Below are 20,733 nucleotides of genomic sequence, written 5' to 3'. Positions count from 1 at the left end.
CCTCGCGCTATATGCACGGACACATCAAATAGCACGCCGAGCGGATAAGTAGGCAGCGAAAGTACTCCATCTAATGTACACGAACTATTATTCAAATCAAGTCTAAGCATCACTACGATCTGATACTCTGCCTACAGCCATATATCTTCGTATGTTTGCCGTATATATCAGACCCAGTATAATGTCAGTCAGAAAGAATTTACGCCACTTTGTCAGTCAGTAGCTATGCCAATAAGTCAGAAAGTACGTCAGCTATGCAAGTAAGATAAATTCATGCGGAAGATAGTGGAAATACCCTTCAGTAACATCACAAACAGCTCAGCAGAATAATTTCAAAGCATAATATTGATGTTTGTGGCGACCATCGGCATATACTACCTATCCTAAAAGATACTTCGCGCGAGGAGCTGATTAACATTTCTCTATTCGACCGTCGCAATCGATGATATGTGTCGACTGACTCACGGCGATGACGTGCAGATGGGTAAAATACGTTTGAGTAGGCGTACTTACTCTAGCTACACTGGGATTCCTCACCGATCAACGTATATTTCGTAGCATCATTGATACTGACCCGTCTTCCGTACAGCATATATTAGCTTTGCAACCACGCGCGCCTCCGATTCGTGTCATTTTGAGAGCAGCGCTCAAACGAGATTATAGACAAAAACTTCCCGGGTAAGACGGTGCTCTTCTTGCAGATCACGTTAAATCCTGGTCATGTCTACAATAACACGTGAGCACTAAGGATACTGTGTGCGGTGCTGTTTTGGAGCATAATATACGTAGATCACAGTATACATGTACTATATGTTGCTTCGCTTTGAGTAGAAATTCTAAACCCACCGCAGCGCAGCGGAGGTAGTCGGCCCTCTCTACACCAACCAACCATGCCCTAGCGTCCGCGGAGCGGGCGCCCAGAGCGCTAGTCTTAAACATCTACTGCAGCAACCTGTCTGTCCGTCACACTAAATTGTCGTGCCTGTCACGCTTTTCCGGACAAATCATTGGATAAAATAATTTAAATATTCCTACTGGCTGCCGAGCGCAGCGAAGGTGGCTTCAATTGGTTAAAACTAGAATGTGTAGTTGACATCAATAAATGCATGTGTTTCCCAGCTAACATATGGGGATTTGCACAAAGCTAAGACATTATCCGAAGGCGGCATCGTTTTAATATTTTATACTTTTTCATAATGCATTGATATTTGAGTACTAAACGGAGGGCAGGGTGCGTAGCGTACACGTAAGCATGCGTGTTTCCGAGGACATGGTTTAAGTATACTAAATACTCTGTACTCAGTAGGATCTGCGAGTTACACTGACTAAAATGATAATTTCAATTTTTTTATTGTAAAGATATTAGCATTATTAATAATAAGCTATCTGAGTGGGTTTCTGGTATTGCTAAATCGTACATGTTACATGTACAGCAGTAGCCGGTCGTGTGGGCTTGCCGTAAGAACAAAGCTGTGCTTATAAACGTTGTCACTAGATCCACAAAGATAGATAGCTTAGATTGACGTGGAAAAGAAGTAATATGTGCTGATGACAATTACTACTGTATTGTTTCCTAAGCGTTTATGTAGACAACAAAATTCTGATACTTCTTAATAGGCAGACGCGTTGCCGACAAGGCGTAGAATAAGGTTTTACATGCAGCGGTAAGATAACAACACAACATGAGAGGTGTAAATTATGGTTATTATAAGTAGGCCCGTAAAGAAACGTTAATCAACTTAGAGCCTAATATTTTGGAATCATCAATTAAGTATCAAATAAAAATACCGCCGTCAACAACAACAACAGCAAGGCGTCTTGCGACGCATGGTTATATTCAAAGGCTATAACCATAACAGGCACAGATTGGAGTGTCTAATGACTAATTCTGAATCAGCACAAAATGAACACACTTCAAGGCATAAAAAAATGCTACAGCTTGAATATTTTTATTAAATATTCAAACTGTAACACTTTTAATTTTCTTTCAAAGTAGCGAGTTTGGTTTGCGAAGTGGTTAATAGGCAGTTTATTACAAGCTTAACCAGGCAGTACAAGCGGGTATTTGATGCAAGCTGGACAGATATTCTTTGCATTGATGCAATCTAGGTTTCAGAAACGGCCCGTGAAATCGATCACGACGCTAAACTAAATATATTATTTAGCGTTTTTAGACTGAAGTGCAGGTGCTTCTGGGTGGAAGATTAAGGTACAGTGATCGCCAACAACAACAAAGAGACTTTGCCAAGATCACTAGCGTAATCGTTTATGAGCATGGTAAGTATGATGCTAGGGTCTCAGTCTTTTGTACCGGTAGAAATATTTACACGGCTTACTGGGAGCTCAGCAATTTGTAGCAAAAGAAACGCAGATTTATGAAATTAAAGAAGTCGATTTAGGCACATGAGGATTTGGACTAATTATCCCGCCAAAGCGAAGCGAAGGCGGGAAGGCAAAAATCTAGAGTAAAACCTAAATTACCGCCGCGTAGCGGCGGCGCTCGGCTAGTACTGTAAAAAGGGTAAGAGCACAAGTAAATACTAGTTGCATGATTATAGAGGGGGCTTCGCCCCAATAACAGAACAATTAGCCGACGCCAAATCATTGTTTAAGTTTAAATCGGAAGTGTACCTACATTTGACTGACGGATAATAAAACAAGCATGAGAGAGCAAACTGTACCAACTATTGGCATATTACTGACGTTCAAGTCCTATCTTGCCACGGCAACGTGTATCCAATCAGACGAACATTAAGATGTCATGACAGGGTCACGCTTGAATCTTTCTCGAGCCACTCTCAGACTACTGTAATAACACTCCTTCGATATCGTTTGACTAGCGAAATGAAAGTCAAATAGTCACTCTGCAACTCGCCTCCAAGTCCTCGAGACTCTCCACCGACATGAACATCCTTCAGCTCTTCGCATCGGCCGCAGCAGCTCTTACTGTCGCGCATGCCGATGTGATTTCACACGATGCAGTCATCCCGTTCGCCCAACCCACAACCACCACTACAACAGAGCAGAAGGCTGGTATCAAGTTCAAGCCCCAGATCCACATCTCGAACGGCTGCCACCCGTACCCTGCAGTGGATGCAGACGGCAACACCAGCGGCGGTCTAAACCCTACGGGATCCTCCAGTGCAGGGTGCAAAGGTTCCGGATACGGCAGTCAGATCTACGGCCGAGTCGCCACGTACAACGGCGTGTTCGCCATCATGTACTCGTGGTATTTCCCTAAGGACTCACCGCTCACGGGGCTGGGGCACCGTCACGACTGGGAGCACGTGGTCGTCTGGGTCGACGATATCAAGCTCAACAGTCCGTCGGTCATTGCCGTGTCACCGTCTGCTCACAGTGGCTACAACATCTACCATCCGCCCGAATCCAACACGATCGACGGCTACAGTACCAAAGTGGACTATTCGTCCAGCTGGCTAGTCATCAACCACGCGTTGGACAGCACGACGGATGCTGGAGAAACCCAAAATCTGATCATGTGGGACCAACTCACGGATGCAGCACGAACGGCGCTGGAGAATACCGACTTCGGCGACGCAAACGTCCCCATGAAGGATGGCAACTTCCTCACGAAGGTTGGCAATGCCTACTACGCCTAGTAAATGACGGACATTTATTTGGTTTAGTTTTTTTTAGTGATCGAACCAGTGATTTATCGTTAAAAAGCTATGAATTGAGTGCTAGCATGTCCCCTTTTCGTCATGTGAACGTTAGTAGCGGTATTAAGTCAAACAGCAGTCCTACCTCGAAAGTTGATGGTGTTTATCGCTCGTTGTTTCTTTTACTGAGCGCATTTGAGAACCGGCAACTCCATTGAACGAAATCCCACCGAACAACGCAGCGTTGCCTGCGCCTTTATCCGGAAGTCCTGCGAGATTTTGTATCCAGCTTCTCTCTTTCGTATAGGCACAGAAACACAGTTGAAACGATTGAACATCCGCCCGCCGAATGCGTTGGAGGCTCAGTTGTCGGCGCTACAGTTGGTGTCGTCAACCCGCTGATGCAGTGGTGGCAGTGGGTGTTTATACGTCTGAGCGTATAAACACCTCAAAAGACTGTCTAAACTGGTGTTTAAACGGTGCATTAGACACGGTACAGTGTACCCAAAAGAGCTCTTTACTTTGTAAGATGCCGAATAGAAGACCCATTGGAAGGATGAGCATTTTTGCTACCTCAACTAAATCAAGTTAGCAAAACGAAGGGCAGTTTTCACACCGGTAGAACCAAATAAACTGTTTAAACGTCACTTGTGTCTTTAATCAGACAGAACTACTTGAAAATATTCAGATGTGGACCACGCGACCATCATGTACGCCACATGAACTAAATACTATTTTAATTAAAGCAAGGCTTTTTTGTGTTGCTTAGATATTCAATCTGACAGGTTCTTCAACGCTGCACAGTCGCCTCAGACCAAGCAGCAGCCTTCAACCACTACGAATCTATGCCACGCACTTGACCCCCAACGGCACAATCGCCGCTATTTATTCCCATTCCACATTTACCGAGCAAGGTCTCAAGCAAACCTCAGTCATGTCCGTCAAGTTCCTGAACCAAGGAGCCACGATCAACGAGATCGTCGTCGGTGGCCGCAACATCGTGCTGGGCTTCCCCACCCCCGAGCTCTACGTCGAGCACTGCGGTCCCCACTTCGGAGAGACCGTGGGTCGTGTCGCCAACCGCGTCTCAGGCGCCAAAGTGGAGCTCAACGACAAGTCGTACGACCTGATTGCCAACGACGGCGTCAACTCGCTCCATGGTGGCAACACGTGGGGACTCAAACCTTTCGAGGGCCCCACAGCTGTCAAGAATCACGAGGGCAAAGACGCAATGCAGTACAAACTCGTGAGTCCCGACGGAGACTCGGGATTCCCCGGAACTGTCGAGCTCACAGTCACATACACACAAAGGACCAGTAGGACCGAGAACGACAAGGAACTCGTGGAACTCGAGATCGAATACGAAGCGGAACTTGTCGGTCCCGAAGACGTCAAGGAGACGGCCATTAACATCACAAACCACAGCTACTTTAACCTCTCGGGTCGTGAAACTATCGACGGTACCGAGGTGACGCTGGCCTCGGACCAATATTTGGTGCCAGACGAGGGAAATATTCCCACTGGGGAGGTCGAGACCTTCCCGGGAATTAAAGCCAATCAGGCGTTCACACTCGGGGTCAAGGAGCCCAATGTGGACCACTGTTTCCTCATGAACCAGGACTCCAAGAGCATCCCGCTCGACACGCGAAAGCTGCCGCTCCAGTTGCTTGTTACAGCCGACCACCCGGACACTAGGATCCACCTTCAAGTGCTAAGCACAGAGCCCGCTTTCCAGTTCTACACGGGCTTCTGGAACGACGTGCCGGCCGTTGCGGGACAGCCCGCACGTGGCTCCCGTTCGGGCTTCGCCGTCGAGCCTGGTCGCTTCGTGAACGCTATCAACACGCCCAAATGGCGCAACCAGATGCTGCTACCCAAGGGCGAGAAGTTCGGCAGTCGCATCGTTTACCGCGCTTGGGCAGCGTAGGCGGACTTGGATACGATCCGGGATGGACATGAGTCGTCGTTGGACCGGAAATTACCTTTTCGTTTAGTTTTTCTTATGATTAAGTGCATCTTCGACCTCTACAGTAGTTTTCACTATTGATATCGTGGGATCTTGGATTTGCCGTACCTCCCACTGCTGTACACAATTTGGTCTTTGAAGCTGATGGCGTGCGTGATAGCACTGGTTGGTGGACTATTAAATCTTCGCTCGAGTTGGCGGCATCTCATGATTATCTGGTAAGAATCGTTCGTGCGTCGATCTAACGCACTCGGGACAAACTATTAATACAGTATTAAAACCGCTGCAGAATACAATTTATTTGAGACGATGCTAGCTAACATTTTTGAGTTTTTGAAATAATCAATTTTACATCTGGCCCTTCGTTTTCGCACTTAAGTGATTTTCGCAGGAGAGGGAATTTTGTCAAATCTCTAAATTTAGAGGAGGTGTATCAATGGAAAGCGGCCGCAATGGAGGAGCTCTCAGACACCGCCACGACCTCAGAGAATGACACTGTAGTAGCTCGCGACGAAGAGCACAGTGACACTAGCGGCAGAAGCAAAGACGCCAGTGAAGATGGCGAGTGGGGTCCAGACTCGGAGGATGAATGCTCGTGCGGTAGCGAGATCTTAACAAGCGACAGAGAAATTGACGGGGATTCCAGTACAATGGCTAGTAGCATCAATTTGAATGACGGAGATCTTCGTGAGATCGTCACGCGTCTTATTCGAGAGGCCCCTGTGACAAGAAGTGCTTGGAGGGGAAGGCCATAGAGTTGGAGCAGTTCCTGTGTTCGCTATCGCAAATGACAAGTGGGGAGAAGAAGCAGAGCATGCCGTAACAGTCCGAACTCAGCTGTAGTGGCCCAGGATCCTCGCCGCGAGTACGACGGTATTACTACGGACGCTACCCGCGTACACGTCCTACTAACAGTGCACATAGAGATTTTGCCAAACCCTTCTCCGAATTCCGAGAAGATCCACAGTAAGTTCCGCCCATTTGTTCCTGAAAAGTTCCAAAATGACCCATTGTACGACCCGCCGAACGATAAAGACACGCGCAGAGCAAAGCAGATTAAAAAAGATCGTCAGACTGCGTTCAAAAAGAAGAAGAGAGAGCGCGAAGGTGCCGCCGCAGCAGCAAAACGTGCATATGAGACTGACGGAGTGACGGAGACTGCCGAAGAGGTCTTACAAACGGATGGAGGATATGACCAGAGAGCTGTCCCGGCTGGTAGCTAGATTGCTGACGGGAAGTCGGTGTCGCGCACCAAGAAACGCCCGCAAAGAAACGGGATAATCTTTGTCTACTGTAGAACACGAGTACGATTTTCAAGCGTAGCTTAAAATGATTATAGTTGCCAAAAATGTCCAAAAACAAAATATACGTCCGATTTTGAAAATTCAAAACTCTAGTACCAAATTTAACACAGAAGGACAGCAAATTGAGCGCTTTAAATGGCACCAATCGGTCCCACTTGAAATTTTGCATTAAGCTGGCCAATAAAAAGTTTTGAAAATTTTTCAGCAAGTCCGAGGCAACTTTTTCAGAGTCGCTTTTCTCAAAAACAGCTTAATGACATTTTTTTAGGACCCTCATTATATCGAGGAGGCGTCCGGCTTTTTAATGTCGCGCGGAAATCGCACTTCAACAAATGGTAACTAGCATCAGTTTGTTTTAAGGGGTCTCAAATGCAAACAGGTGATGCCACTGTAAAATGAAGAAGCTGCGATGACCACAATTTTATTTGAATTGAACCGAAGACAGTACGTAATTTGTTTTTTTAGGAAACTTGCTAGTACAGTACGTCTGCTGCAATGATCGACATAGGCGAAACGATGGCGGTTTGAAGTCGACGGGACCCCCCAGTGCCGGATGCAAGAGCTCCGGTTGGAGTGGCTGCAACTTAAAGATTTAAATAATCTGTTGCGGGAATACTGAATGACATGTTGTCCCTAAACCTACTAAATACCAAATTCTGTGGTACCTGATATCCAAATCTGAATGCCTGTTGTGTGGATTAGGGTAGATGGATCAACAGATTTTTAGAGCTAAATATCTGTGACTGGAATTAAGTCATCTTGCGACTGTTCAAGATTGTTTTTTGTGCTGGTTTCAACAAGGACTCGTTTTTTAGTTTGGATTCAGACTCATAGCTAATATTCAAAGAAATCGGCTTCTTTAGAGAGTGACTCCAGCTTTACAGATCAGCTATTGTTTTTGAGCACAATCTGATGGTGCGAAATATGAGAAACAACACGAGCCGATATGTCAAGGCCTTCGATAGCTGAGCTACCTGGCGTACCCCGGCGCCCGTCTGGTGAGACGTAAATCCGGTATCAGTAGGGGTAATCGAGCATTTTAATTTTGACCCTATCGTGGCAAAAGGGCGAAAATATCGCCCTTTTACAAAGAACGGTATTTCTTACTTTACTCTAGTCAGATTCATGCATCAGATTGCATCATCGCCACAACGAAAACCGTGGTTAAGTTAAATGGTAAAAAAGACGTCTTTTTAACAGGACTTTTTATTTGTAAACTTTAAAATGATTTAGGAATAAATTTAGAGATTGCATACCCTCTTATGGTAGTTTTAAGTGAAATATCTTGGTAGCAGAGGTAAAAAAGAAGACAGGTAAATTTATCCCGCTGCGTACAATGCGAGATAAACTTTAACGAATGGATGTAAGTTATATTTGGGGACGCTCGCGTGACCCACGGGCGGACACGGAAGGTAACATTTCTTTTAGGAGTGTCTACTTGCAAAAAAGGTTTTAATCTTAAACACACGAAGATATCCTAAGCTTCCAGAAATTTACTTAGATGAGAGCTATTGCAACGTAAATCATGTTGCGAGATCGACGTGGTTGCTCAAGAACTTTCCTCGATATACAACAAGCGGCAAGGGTCAGCGATATTGCATTGTCGGTGCTGGTGCAGTGTACACGAAGAGCGGAAAGTTGCATGCAGAGTGGGTCCCCGACTCTCTCGAGGTTTGGCCATCTCACTACAAGGCCAGTGACGCCGATTACCACGGCAACTTCAATGGCGAGCTTTTCAATCAATGGTTTGAATGACTGTGTGCTGTTCTACACCATTTCCCGGCCAAGTTACCAGTTTTACCAACCATCGTGCAAATGGCCCGTTCTTGTGAGATCTAATTTAAGGCTGTGTGGAGACACACCATTTTTAATTTTAGGCTACGGTATTTGGCGATTTGCAAGAAAAAGCCACTTTTCCCACGGCTTGGTCTGGTTGAATTTACTAACATGATATTCACTTTGCCTCTGTGCACTGGCAACTCCGACTTCAAAATCCAGCAAATACTGATCACCATAGATAAAATAGTACTTCTGTGAGTCAGCATTTTACCAATGCTGACGTTTTCTCCGCAAAATTTCCTAGGATTGCTTCAAAAGTCCAGGATACCGCCTGGATGTTAATGGTCAGGCCATTGGCTACCTTAATACTCGAATATTTCTTGACGTATGATTGGTTACCGACCGAAAGCTTTCAGGCTGCCTATTTCTTTTAAAACCTCAGGCCCTCAAGCATACAAACCCAGAACAAATCTGTGTCATGCGCGTGACGTGTGGCCTGGCCACTGCAATGATGATTGCTCTCCTAGACATTGAAATTACAATGGCGAACGAAGCGAGCCCTCCTGTCTCCACGATGAGGCCATTTAATGGGACTCACACGTCGGCTGCTGCGACGCTGGTCCGGTGTTAGCGACAAACGATTGCTGCGCAGTCACCCACCAATCAGGACCGAAAACGATAACGAGTCCGATAGTATCCTTGACAGTGAAGACAGTGAAGCAATCAATTATTCTCTGACTTTCATAGCCAGAATCATACCCGGCATCGTTACGAGATCAGAGTAGTTTTACTAGAGTTGTTTGATAGCTATACTCGATAGATGCATTCTCGATCGATTTTTTTGTGTTTTGAAATACTGATTCATCTTATTCAAAAGTACTTTTGGTGAAGAACTCGCCACTATCAGGATTTTGTATCATTGCTTAAAAGGCCATCATCGGAGCACGAAGATTAACCAAGTAGCATCTGGAACCGATCGCGTGATGCAAGCAGAGTTTGTAGATGGTAGAATCAATCGTCCAGAAAAATCTTACTCCAGCTTTAAAGCGCTACGTCGGATAGACCCTTCAAGTCTTTCACTCCTCAGAATGCTCGTTCGATAGTCCACAAAATTTGTTTTGCAGAACAGGCAGTGGACCCCCAACCTCCTCCTCCTCGGAGCGCCGTTATTATCATCCTAAGACTACTGAGGAGCCGTGCCTTCCTCTCAAAAGCCGACTGCTGGAATGATAATCATTGTAGTCTTTCTGTGTAAAAATACGTTCCTTCTTTGAAAATTGCAAATCTCCCGTGGCCATTATTTCCAATCAAAACTATGACGTATTATTCCGTAGCATCTAGACTAGATTCTAGTACCTGTACACTATGGAGGATACTGGTCAGTGCTGGCGTACCCGGTATTTTTCCGTGGTCGTCTGTATATTTGTGCCCAACAACTTGGCGGAGAAATCAAATATAGCGAATAGAGAGTTTTCGTTGGCCATTCTCATCACCTTTACCCCCAAAAGATATTTAAAACATGAAGTTGCCCTATTCTACACCTTGAAAGCTGCAGATGTAATGACTTTGTATCACGGCCACCCACTGGCACACTGCCTCTACTTCCGCTAACCCTTTCACTTTTGCTTTATTAATGACAGAACCAACCAAGCGCAAGAAATTCAGCGAAGCTGAAGATGTCATGCTTTTGAAGCAGACAATTGCGGACCACCCATACCGACAGGAGCACGGCAAGGTCATGGAGCAGTGGGAGAAGCTTGCTGAGGCACTGGTTGCTTCACCTAGCTTTACACGCAAAAACCCTACCGTAACAAATTGCTCAAAATCGCATCAACACGCTTATCAGTAAGTAGATCTTTTTGTTTGCCTACCTACAGAAGTTCCTTGCAATTTACTTGTGTGCTAGATGCCGCTAATAAGATGGATGAACTCATTTTACTGATGGATAAGTGCAAGGCGGAGAAAGTGGCGAACAAAACGAAAAAAGAGGAGGAAAATGCAACCAGCGAGAGCGCCAGTGAAGCCATTTGCCGTATGACTGTCGAGTGACTTAAACGGCCATGGAACGAAAATGATGATGGTTCATCCGACAGCCCCTCCCGAAACAGCAATTTTGACAAAACTTGCTGAGATTTTTAAGGCTAAAAATGAACAGGAGCATACGATGCGTCGAGAGCAGTGGGAGCGAGAGCGCGACGATAGGCGCGCTCACGAGAAGCGTTTCATGTTGATGCTGGAGCATCTAGCTAACATACAGCAGTAAATTGAACTTCGGTTAGCTCATAAAATCTTAAATTGACGTTTTTTTGTATTCCTCCAGTGCTGGAGGTGCTACACCGAAGAACTGACTGATCTGGCTACCCTTATAATAGCAGCAATGGCAGTTTGGTAATAGTATAGCAACTCGTACCAATTTACCTACAGGACTCAGACGCATCTTGAAGTCCTCCTTGAAATGGATAAAAGCCCAGAGACGTTTCATGACTCCAAAGTGCGGTTAGAACAGCACTCATCTCACGGTTGAAAATCCTTGCGTGAGCTGACAATACGGCGTCCTTGAAGCGCGTGGCGACAAAGTCGCTAACAGAATAGACGGGGTCACCAAAGACAGCCCTGCCTCCGAATACGTCAGCATTTTCACAAGAAGCTGCAACAATTTGCTTGCAACAAACGCAGAAGTGTCGTGTCTGCGTCCTTCAAATGGCCCGAAGAAGTGAGCGCATAGTCTCCGGAGAGCTTCGTCCTGGGTAAATTACATTGCCACTGTCAGCTGAAATTTGACTGGATGGCTTGGATTTTTCCGGCTGTGGTATAATTGGCTGTTAGACGGTTGGTTGTCACCTTCACATCTGACCGCAAGTCTGAAGGAAAAGTGAAGGTGAAGATTGACACGAAACCTCTCTAATATTTCCAATATTTGATAATCGCGTTGTTGAAGCTGCAAAGTCGCGCGTATCTTCATTGTCGTCCGAATGTTGCGTGACTGTAAATCAAACAAACTGTACCCACGCTATAGCGATCATTCACAACAAGATGTCGACATCACCTACGCAGCTTGTTGTGGGCGTCGAGGGCGCCCGCGACCTCCTCGTGGGGGATCTGAACGGCTCCAGCGACCCGTTCGTGCAGCTATCGGTACTAGACGCCAAGGGGAGCCCCCTGGCGGCTGCAGGAACCCACAAGACGCGCGTGGCCAAGCGCACGCTGAGTCCGGAATGGCACGAGACGTTCACTCTCGGCTCTCGCAGCTTCGACCTGCGCTTAGCGACGACGTTGCGCTTTATGGTGTTTGACTTCGACGGACTTAAGCGAGACGACGTCCTGGGCGTCGTGGACGTGCCGCTGGACATGATTACGTGCGACGCGGAGCCCATGGACGACTGGTACCGTATCGTCAAGGTGCCGGATGTAATGCGAACCGACGCCAAGGGAGAACTCCACTTGACGTTCAGTAGACCCGCAGCTCGAGTCAAAGCCAAGTCCGTGGCCTCCGAGAGCCCCAACTTGCTGTACGTGACGATCGACTCGGGCAAAGATTTGCTGCCCATGGACCGCAACAACAGCAGCGATCCGCTCGTCAAGTTGTCGGTCGTGGGGCAACGTCATCAAACGGAAACCGTGGCCAAGACGTTGAAGCCTCATTGGGACGAGCGCTTTGCCTTCCTTCTGCGTGACGCACACACGACGTTGGAGCTGCTGGCCGAAGACGAAGATCGAACGATTAACGACTTTTTGGGCCGAGCGCAATTGGTGCTGGCCGATGTGGTGGAGCCCCATGAGGAGAAGACAGTGACGGTCACTCTTTTGGATCGAAAACTGCATCCGGACAAAGACCGAGGCACGCTGAAGCTCCGACTGCTGTGGGTGTACGACCCCAACGCTGAGAGTATCACGAAAAGTGCCAAGAAGAAGAAGGACAAGTCCATTTTACAGTCACTGAAGCAGTCCATGCGCGTGAGTGCGCCTGCAGGTCCGTACGATTCGGACGACGAGCTGAACGACGAGGACGACGAGGTGCTGGATGTCGAGAGCGACGAGGAAGTGGACGCGTCGTCACTCCCGCCCGCCGCACCAGGAACGACGCGACTGAACTTCGCAGTAGCAACGATCCACCGCGTGGAAGACTTGCCACCGATGGACTCGCTGCTGTTCGACAAGGGGGAGAACCGCAAGCACAGCAAAGGAGGTATCGACGTCTACGTGGCTGCAGCTTTAGCGTCCGAGCCAGAGGAGTTTGTACGCACACGTGTGCGTACAAAACATGGACGACGGGACCAGTTAAACGCAAACTTCCGCGAGAGTTTGATGCTGTATCTGCCCGACACGAAGGAGACGCACAATGCGATTTTCAACGTCATGGATTGGGATCCCGTGGGCGGCGACGAAGTGGTCGGGAGATTCGAGCTCCGGAACGTCGAAGCAGTGGCCAAAATCCACGAAAAGCGGCCCTTCTGGGTCAATCTGTACGGCGCCCCCGTCAAAGGAGCGAGTAACAACAGTCGGGCGGCGGAGCTCATGAACGAGAATGAAAATCTGGCGTCTGCGTATCGTGGACGTGTGCTCATGACGCTGCGTATCCGAGCCAAGTCTTCGGATTGTTACGAAGCCAAACACCAGAAGCGATTGGCCCCCAAGCTGCCCATTGAGAGCTTCCCGGAGAGCTGCGTGTACCGCATGCGAGCTCACTTTATCCAGGCCGTTGGGTTGCCGTCTGCTGTGGCCAATATGAAGCCGAAACTGTCGCTCGTCTTGTCCTGTGGTCTGCGTCAGATCGCGTCGACGCGGAAGAGCGCAGTGAACGGGAGTATCAAGTGGAACGAGACGGAGGAGAGCGACAAGATGCTCTTCCCCGTGGATATCAACCAGGTCCCGCATGTGTTCTTGTACTTGTGCGAGAAGGACGACGACAACCGTGTCGCCATCTGCTACATACGCTTCAGTGCCAAAGAGCTGCTCATGTCGCAGTTTGAACGCGAGACGGAGTGGATTCCTCTGCTTGGAGATCGCGCTGTGGCCAAGGCCAAGCCACGGGATGAATTTACCGGTAAGGTGATGGTACGTCTCGGTTTTGGCTCCATCGAAGCAGCCACAGCACAATCCTGGGACCAAAAGACCATGATCGATTGCGTGAATCGCCACAAACCCTATCAGGTGCGTGTTCGTCTGTATGAAGCCAGGAACTTGGTGTCGCTACACGACAGCACCAAGACGATCGTCGCGAGTGCCACGATTCAATGCTGGGATGGCTGTCACAAGACGCTGGAGAAGGATGCCAAGCAACAGGAACCTTCCACGTCTCCAGTGTGGGCGCAAACGTTCTGTATGGACGTGAATCTACCGCATCTGCAGTACGCGCCTCCCGTGTTGATCCACGTGAGGGAACGAGAATCCGTGCGAGTACATTGGCACAGCAGCCATCAAGCTGTCGAGTGCTGATACCAGTGATGACAGCGTGACGCTGTGTACGTCTCAGGAACTCAAGCAGAACGAGCGTCCACAGCAGCCCAAGCCCAAGTGGCTCTCTGTGGGTTTCACTGGAGGACGACGAAGAGACGCTACACGGTCAAGTTCTCGCTTCGGTTGAGCTCATTCGCAAGGCCTTTCCCGATGAGACTTTACCGGAGCCAGAAGCGCTGGATGAAGTCCACATGGACGTGTAAGGGTGCAGCAAAAGGAGGGTAAGTTGCTGGAATGAATGTTGCGTCTTGCTTTAAGTTGCCAATCTACACCAGAAGCGACGTGACCAGACCGTTGCCGTACGAGCGGTCGATCTGCACGACGCCGTTCGCCACCAGCGAGTACAGCGCGCGTATGACTACACCGTTGCCGTGCGGTCTTCCGTGGTCTTTGAGGACTGTACTGGCCTCCTGCTTGAGTTCATTTACTCCCATCTCGCCGTCGTGTTCGTACAGTAAATGCAGCAGCACAGCTTCTTCTCGTAACGAGGGCGGGTTGGTGTCTCTCGCGGTCAAGAGCTGCACGTCCACCATGTGGCGCATCTTGCGTTTCCGTCTGGCCAGCTCCAGTCTCAGCGAGTCCACGTGAGCTTGTACCGTGGCTCTCTCCTTCTTAGCCTCAGCTACTTCTTCTTTCAGCATGGGCAAGTCTCGAACGTTCTCGTCCAAGTTCTCCTCCGTCTCTTCCGCTGCGATGATCTCTCTCTGTAGTGCATCCTTCTCGTCTTTCAACTCGTTTAACACCTGCTCTCTAGCTGTTGCAGTGGCGTCTGCTTCGACGTCCACACTCTTCGTTTGTCTCTTCTTCCTCTCTTCTGCAAGCAACGCCTGGCGTCGCGTCTTCTTCCTCTGTAGTGAGCTGATAGCGGCCTCAATGTCTCGCTTCTCCTCTGCGCGGAGAGCTACAGCTTCTTGCAGCTCAGATATCTCCACTTGCGCTTCTTGTTCCTCTTCTTCGTCGTCTTGTTCTTGTTCTGAGTCGTTGCGTTCTTCCTGTTCGGCCTCGTCCGCCTCGTTCTCCTCCTTCAGAGCTTGGAGTTCGACCTCGCGCTCGGCTACGCGTTGCTCTATTGTCTGCATCTGCTGCTCCCACGCCGTCTCCTCATGCGCAAGTTGAGTCTCCAGTCGGCTCTGTAAGGCCAGTTCATCTGTTTTTCTCGCCTTCTCCTGACACAGCCGAACTGTGTCGGACAGGGCCTCGAAACGGCGTTTAAGCCGGTCGCACCGCTCGATCGCCTCTGACGACCCGTTCTTCTCGTCAATTTCGAGAGCTAATCGATGAAGTTTTGTAGGCCACGTGTCCTGATTGCCGTAAACGTTCGCTTTCGCCGCGTAGGCTGCACTAGAGACGAGCGAGTAGAGCGAACGGGACGGAATGGATGGCGACTTTGAGACAGGCCTCCGAGGCTTAGAAGATGAGCTAGGGGCCTGTAAAGGTACTGATACGTGAATCGACGGAGTGCGGAACAGACAAGACCCGATGGAGGCGCCTAACTCGCGGAGATCGTCCGCACACAGCTCGAGACGGCGAGCATCTTCTTCCACGCGACGACGCTTCCTCTCCGACATCAGCAATAGAAAATGTGGCGCACAAAATAAATGCTTTTTAGTTTTACCGGTAACTAAGATGCTAAAAATATCACAGGAAAGAGTACAGTTGCGAGGTGCAATTGACGATGACGCTGTCGTCGCCGTCCCCCGGCGAGCATGGGGCTGGCCCCGACGCCGTTATCCGCATGCAGTTCGACACTGCGATCGCCAAGCTTCTAGTGGCTCAAACAGACCAGCTCCGTGTGCTGGGGGACTCGCTGCGGGACGCGTCCACCGCCATGTTGCACAAACTCCAGGACCAGGTATGCTCCCAGGTGAATGAAACCAGCGCCGCCCCGCCTAAGCCAGGCCTCCACGCCATGATAGACGAGCTGTTCGCTCGCCACGAAGTGCAGCGAGGGCTAATCGAGTGGCTGGGGGAGGACGAAGCCCGTAATAGAGCGAGAACTTTAGTAACGGAGCTCCAATTTGACATTCGAACGGGAGACGGCAACGACGCTCGCACGACTCTAAACAAACTACTGCCTCTGTATATGGAAGCTCTAAACGTCCGAGAACTGGGCGAACACGCCATCCCCGTAGCCTCCCCGGGAGGAAAGAAGGACAAGAAGATGCTTGGCAATCTCGTGCTGGGCCGCATGCAGCCGTTTCTGGAACAGCTGCAGATGATGTACTCGGATACTGTCGATGACGGAGATTCCTTCTCAGCTAGCAAGGGCGAGGAATTGAAGGGGACGACCAAGAGACTCAAGGCGGCGCTGTTCGTGTTTCTAAATACTGGCAACTTCGCGTCGCACAATCGCGGCAAACTGACTTTCTGCCAGCAGGTCGAGCTGTGTGGCGCAGTGGGGGCAATGGCGGAGACGCTGCCGGTGGTACTTCACGCCTGTCAGACGGTGAAAACAGGAAAAAAGAGCCTGGCAACGAGACGAGCTCTGCGTGTGGGTGAAAACTGGAACGGAATTAAGAACGATGGTAGATCTGGAATCTAGAACATTTCTAGATTTAGAATCTACCAAATTACCTCCAGAGGGCGGACAGAGCCCTATCGCCGCTTACTATAGACAGCACTTGGCAGACAGCTCACGAGCGAAGTATCAAGCGACGCTCAAGCACATGGAGATGGTGCCCAAAGCGCGCGTTTGTAGACGATGCCCTTCGTGTCGTCGTGACGACTGTGCCGAGTCGCACAGACTCCTGCAGGCTCTACCGTTTAACCCTCTAGCGGTGACGCTGAATTGTCCAGTCCCCAAGAGCTTGTGGCATGACTTTGTGCATGAAAACGACCTGTGCGTCTTCAACCACGGCGAGTTAAAGTCAAAGTCCACACTCCGAGCAGGGAAGCGGATCCTGTGCTGGGCCAAAGCAGAGTGCAAGGACTTTGGCTGTCTGCGATCGCACTCTCTGGCCGAAGTCTGCTGGTTTAATCCGAGTTTTAGGACGGAAGCGTGCTCGCAAGGCAGAGAGTGTCCGTGGAAGAAAAACTGCTGTGCGTTCCACAGCGAATTTCATAAAACCAAGCGCAGTGTACACAAGAACGAGTACGTGGGTGTTGCTGAGCCAATACTGTTTCTAACTCGGACGCTGAAGGCGTTGAAAAAAGGTCCATCGCCTTCTCCACTGAAGACGAAGATCGTGTCGAAAGCGACACCAAATCAAGGCGAGCAGAGCCAAATCTCGAGCTCGGAGCAACAGAAATACACGCGTGTGCTCACGCACATGGAGACGGTGGCAAAGGCGCGACTTTGCACGAACGAAGAGCACTACAAGCCAGGCGGCAATAGCGACGTCTGTGACGAGTCTCACGACCTTTATGAAGCTTTATCTTTAAATCCGCTGGCGATGGTGCTGCCCTGCCTCACGCCCAAGAGCAATCGCGACGATTTCCTGCATCAAAACGGACTCTGTGTGTATTACCACGGCAAGAAACCCGTCCCGAAGGAGTTTCTAAAGACCAAAAACCTGCTGTGCGAGTCACTCGACAAGTGCAAGGACGAGACGTGTGTCAAGTCGCACTCGGTCGTCGAAATCTGCTGGTTCTTCCCGATCTTTCACGTCAATAAATGTCCTCAAGGAGACTCGTGCAAGCGCATGGAAACCTGCTCGTTGTATCACAGCGAATATCATGACAAACGAGACGCGACGATGAACGATACGGTGGGCAACACGGAGCCCGTTTTCTTTATCTCGCGCGCGTATTCCGAGCTGGTCTCGAAGAGTACGAGCTTCCAGAGTCTAAAAGATGTGGACGACGACAGCGTAACCAGCTGGGAACTCAGCGAAGACGCCGGTGACGCGGACGACAACGACGAAGAGTTGAAGAAGCGGACCGAGACCGAGCGTGTTAAGTACGAACAAGTACTTGAACACATGAAGCTGGTGCCAAGAGCGCGAGTGTGCAGCATGAGCGAAGACCATGATAACGCATGCGCCAAGTCGCACTCTCGACTGGAAGCGCTCGCATTCAACCCACTCGCGTTGATACTCAAGTGCCCGATTCCTCCAGACGAGGAGCATCTGGCGCAGTGCGTATTTGACCACAACATGGGACCCGTTCCGAAAGGTTTTGTCAAAGATAAAAAGCTCCTCTGCGAAGAGCTGGACGCGTGTAGTAACGCAAACTGCGTCAAGTCGCATTCCATTGCTGAGGTTTGCTGGTTCAACCCAAAGTTCCGCGTGGCTGAGTGTCCGCAAGGCAGCGAATGCGCTCGCAAGCAAAACTGTGTTGGGTTCCATTCGGAACATTCGGAACGGAGGAATGCGCGAATGAACTCCCAAGTCGGAGCGACTGAGCGAGCATTGTTTGTTGAGCGCGTGTATGCGGCGCTAACCAAGCGGCGGCTCCAGGCTTCACATCACAACCTAGAGGCAGAACTGACTCTTGCCAACTCGGAAACATCTCACGACGACGAGCATGCGCCTGAAGTTGGATATGAACACGTTGACATGCCGAACTCGTTTGAGTTGTTGTGCAGTTCAAGCGATTGATTCGAGGTTTAAATCGATATCGTGCAGATAGCTCGGTAAGTTTAAACCTCGACAATCTAAACTTTTGAACTTGTTAATTTCTCAGTGATCTAAAGGAGCAGTTGCCCAATAGCAGCTTCCCGCCTTTCAGTTTTCTCGTCGACTTTTCCTGGTAAGCGCTACGACTACGAGTAGTACGATGCTTAACCCCTTGAGCTCGAGGACTTTTCAGCGCCCCCGTCCGACTAAACTGATTAAACCGTTTAATATGGATGCCTTCCAAAACAATAATTGATTCAAAACAAAATTTAACGAGTAGGTATAGCTGATTCAAAACGAGTAGGTCTTATTCTCCACCAATTTGTAAAAAAATCCACACTACGGAAAAAGGTTTGTCAATTGATTAAGACTTGGCGTTGCAAACAAATAGTATTCACAATTTTGGACAAGCAAATTAGCTCCTTGCTGAGCTGAAATACTGGTAGGCTTCCTAGAGATTCGTGTACATTTGTAGAGGATCATGTGCAGCGAGAACATAGCGGTACTTCATCGCTGAGCTCTTGCCTCATATCAATACCACAACTTTTACCCCTCCGGACTCCGGATCGGAGGGCGGTTTGGTGTATTAATGGTGTAGTAGCTCGAAACGAAAGCCTCAACCCGGCATGTACACGAAACCAGGGCGTTGACGATAGGACCGCCATGGCATATCCATTCGTGAGAATCGAATCGGACCGTTTTAATCGCGTGGCTGTCGATAAGATGACTAAGTACATATATTTTAACCACAAATTGGTAATTGTACTTCTAAGTATTTTTCTTACAAACTACTGTACTAGAAATCGATGTTTACCTGAATCCACATTCCGTAAAAGTGTCTACAGAGTTCCGAATAAAAAATGCACACCATTTTGGATCTCAGCTCATTTTACATTGGACGGGTGGCTCATCATTCACCTTCCCAAGGAGAATCTCAGTGCAGGCTCTCATCTTTAAGAATTGCGAATTGCATGTGGTGAAGTCGAGACCAGAAATGCTGTACTGTACATGTAGCGCGCCGGTGATTTAAATTCAACTGTCTTCATTCCTCTTTCGACCTCCTGGCTCACAGATAAACCACAATGAAGCTCTTGGCCCTTTGCACGATTGCTCTAAGCTGCTTGGTCTCCGTTCCAGCTGAGAAGCGAGTCTACGACGAAGTGGTTCCATTCCCTGAGGTTCTCCCAACAACGACTGAGAACAAGGTCGCACTAAAGTTCAAGCCTCAGCTACACATCAGCAGCGGATGTCACCCGTATCCGGCTGTCGACGCTGACGGTAACACCAACGCTGGTCTTGGAATCACAAAAGTTTTCACGTCGTGCGAAGGATCCCCTCAAGGCTCGCAAGTCTATGGCCGTATGACCGAATACGAAGGCGTCGTAGCAATCATGTACGCGTGGTACTTTCCCAGAGAATTCATGGTTTCGCCGGTGTGGGTGGGCCATCGCCACGACTGGGAGCACGCCATTGTGTGGCTGGACGGTCTCGGTACGCGTGCTGAGGTGCTCGCTGTGACGGTACAGCAATTGCTTGGCTACAAGACGTACAAGCCTCCGAAAGCTAAGCACATGGACGGCTCTAGCGCTAAGATCAAGTACACTTGGCTCATTCAAACTCAGCATTATCTGTCGGCTACCACGGAAGCGGGGGAGTTCCAAGATTTGATAATGTGGGAAAATATGACTGCGGCAGCTCAGGAGGCGCTGGAGGATACGAAATTCTTCTGGTCTTGGGCGCCCATAAACGAAGGACAATTTCAAGATAACATTGAAAAGGCGTACCCATTCAACTAAGGCTGCAAGTTAGTACTGTACATGTAAACGATTTTGTTTGTCATTAGGTTTTTTTAGAACGACATCAAACGAAATACACGTACAGACAATCCTCTTTGGAGTGGCATTTCTAGTAGTGATACCGGTACCCTCTTGCTCAGCAGGTTGGATCTCCCGTTGACAGGCAACATGCAACTCTCCAGATTGAACTACGTTGTGATCCAAAATCGATGAGTATTACTATCTAGAGGTCATTAACTTAAGATGGTACTCATT

At 49.0% G+C, this 20,733-nt stretch overlaps 6 protein-coding genes across 6 annotated transcripts; 5 read left to right on the top strand and 1 right to left on the bottom strand.

The window, feature by feature from the left end:
• Positions 1–2,872: 2,872 nt before the first annotated feature.
• On the top strand, positions 2,873–3,718 carry PITG_16866 (NPP1-like protein; the record flags this gene model as incomplete). The annotated part of the gene is made up of 1 exon (XM_002897255.1): positions 2,873–3,718. One exon carries the CDS (start codon positions 2,904–2,906, stop codon positions 3,618–3,620), a length of 717 nt encoding a protein of 238 aa, XP_002897301.1.
• Positions 3,719–4,437: 719 nt separating this feature from the next.
• Positions 4,438–5,866, top strand: PITG_16865 (aldose 1-epimerase, putative; the record flags this gene model as incomplete). Its single annotated transcript, XM_002897254.1, has 1 exon — positions 4,438–5,866. One exon carries the CDS (start codon positions 4,555–4,557, stop codon positions 5,545–5,547), a length of 993 nt encoding a protein of 330 aa, XP_002897300.1.
• A 5,836-nt stretch (positions 5,867–11,702) lies between these two features.
• PITG_16864 (uncharacterized protein) lies at positions 11,703–14,366 on the top strand (the record flags this gene model as incomplete). The annotated part of the gene is made up of 1 exon (XM_002897253.1): positions 11,703–14,366. One exon carries the CDS (start codon positions 11,703–11,705, stop codon positions 14,103–14,105), a length of 2,403 nt encoding a protein of 800 aa, XP_002897299.1.
• Positions 14,367–14,392: 26 nt separating this feature from the next.
• PITG_16863 (uncharacterized protein) lies at positions 14,393–15,694 on the bottom strand (the record flags this gene model as incomplete). The annotated part of the gene is made up of 1 exon (XM_002897252.1): positions 14,393–15,694. One exon carries the CDS (start codon positions 15,692–15,694, stop codon positions 14,393–14,395), a length of 1,302 nt encoding a protein of 433 aa, XP_002897298.1.
• A 260-nt stretch (positions 15,695–15,954) lies between these two features.
• PITG_16862 (uncharacterized protein) lies at positions 15,955–18,664 on the top strand (the record flags this gene model as incomplete). The annotated part of the gene is made up of 2 exons (XM_002897251.1): positions 15,955–16,621; positions 16,755–18,664. The coding sequence occupies 2 exons, from the start codon at positions 15,955–15,957 to the stop codon at positions 18,662–18,664; spliced, it is 2,577 nt and encodes an 858-aa protein (XP_002897297.1).
• A 1,100-nt stretch (positions 18,665–19,764) lies between these two features.
• PITG_23094 (NPP1-like protein) lies at positions 19,765–20,478 on the top strand (the record flags this gene model as incomplete). The annotated part of the gene is made up of 1 exon (XM_002897250.1): positions 19,765–20,478. The coding sequence occupies one exon, from the start codon at positions 19,765–19,767 to the stop codon at positions 20,476–20,478; it is 714 nt and encodes a 237-aa protein (XP_002897296.1).
• Between the last annotated feature and the right edge of the window lie 255 nt (positions 20,479–20,733).

The sequence above is a fragment of the Phytophthora infestans genome, genomic scaffold (genome assembly GCF_000142945.1).
Source record: "Phytophthora infestans T30-4 supercont1.46 genomic scaffold, whole genome shotgun sequence".
In the NCBI taxonomy this organism is placed as follows: Eukaryota; Oomycota; class Peronosporomycetes; order Peronosporales; family Peronosporaceae; genus Phytophthora; species Phytophthora infestans.
The sequence above is the reverse complement of the archived record's forward strand: the minus strand, read 5'-3'. Positions and strand labels throughout refer to the sequence as shown.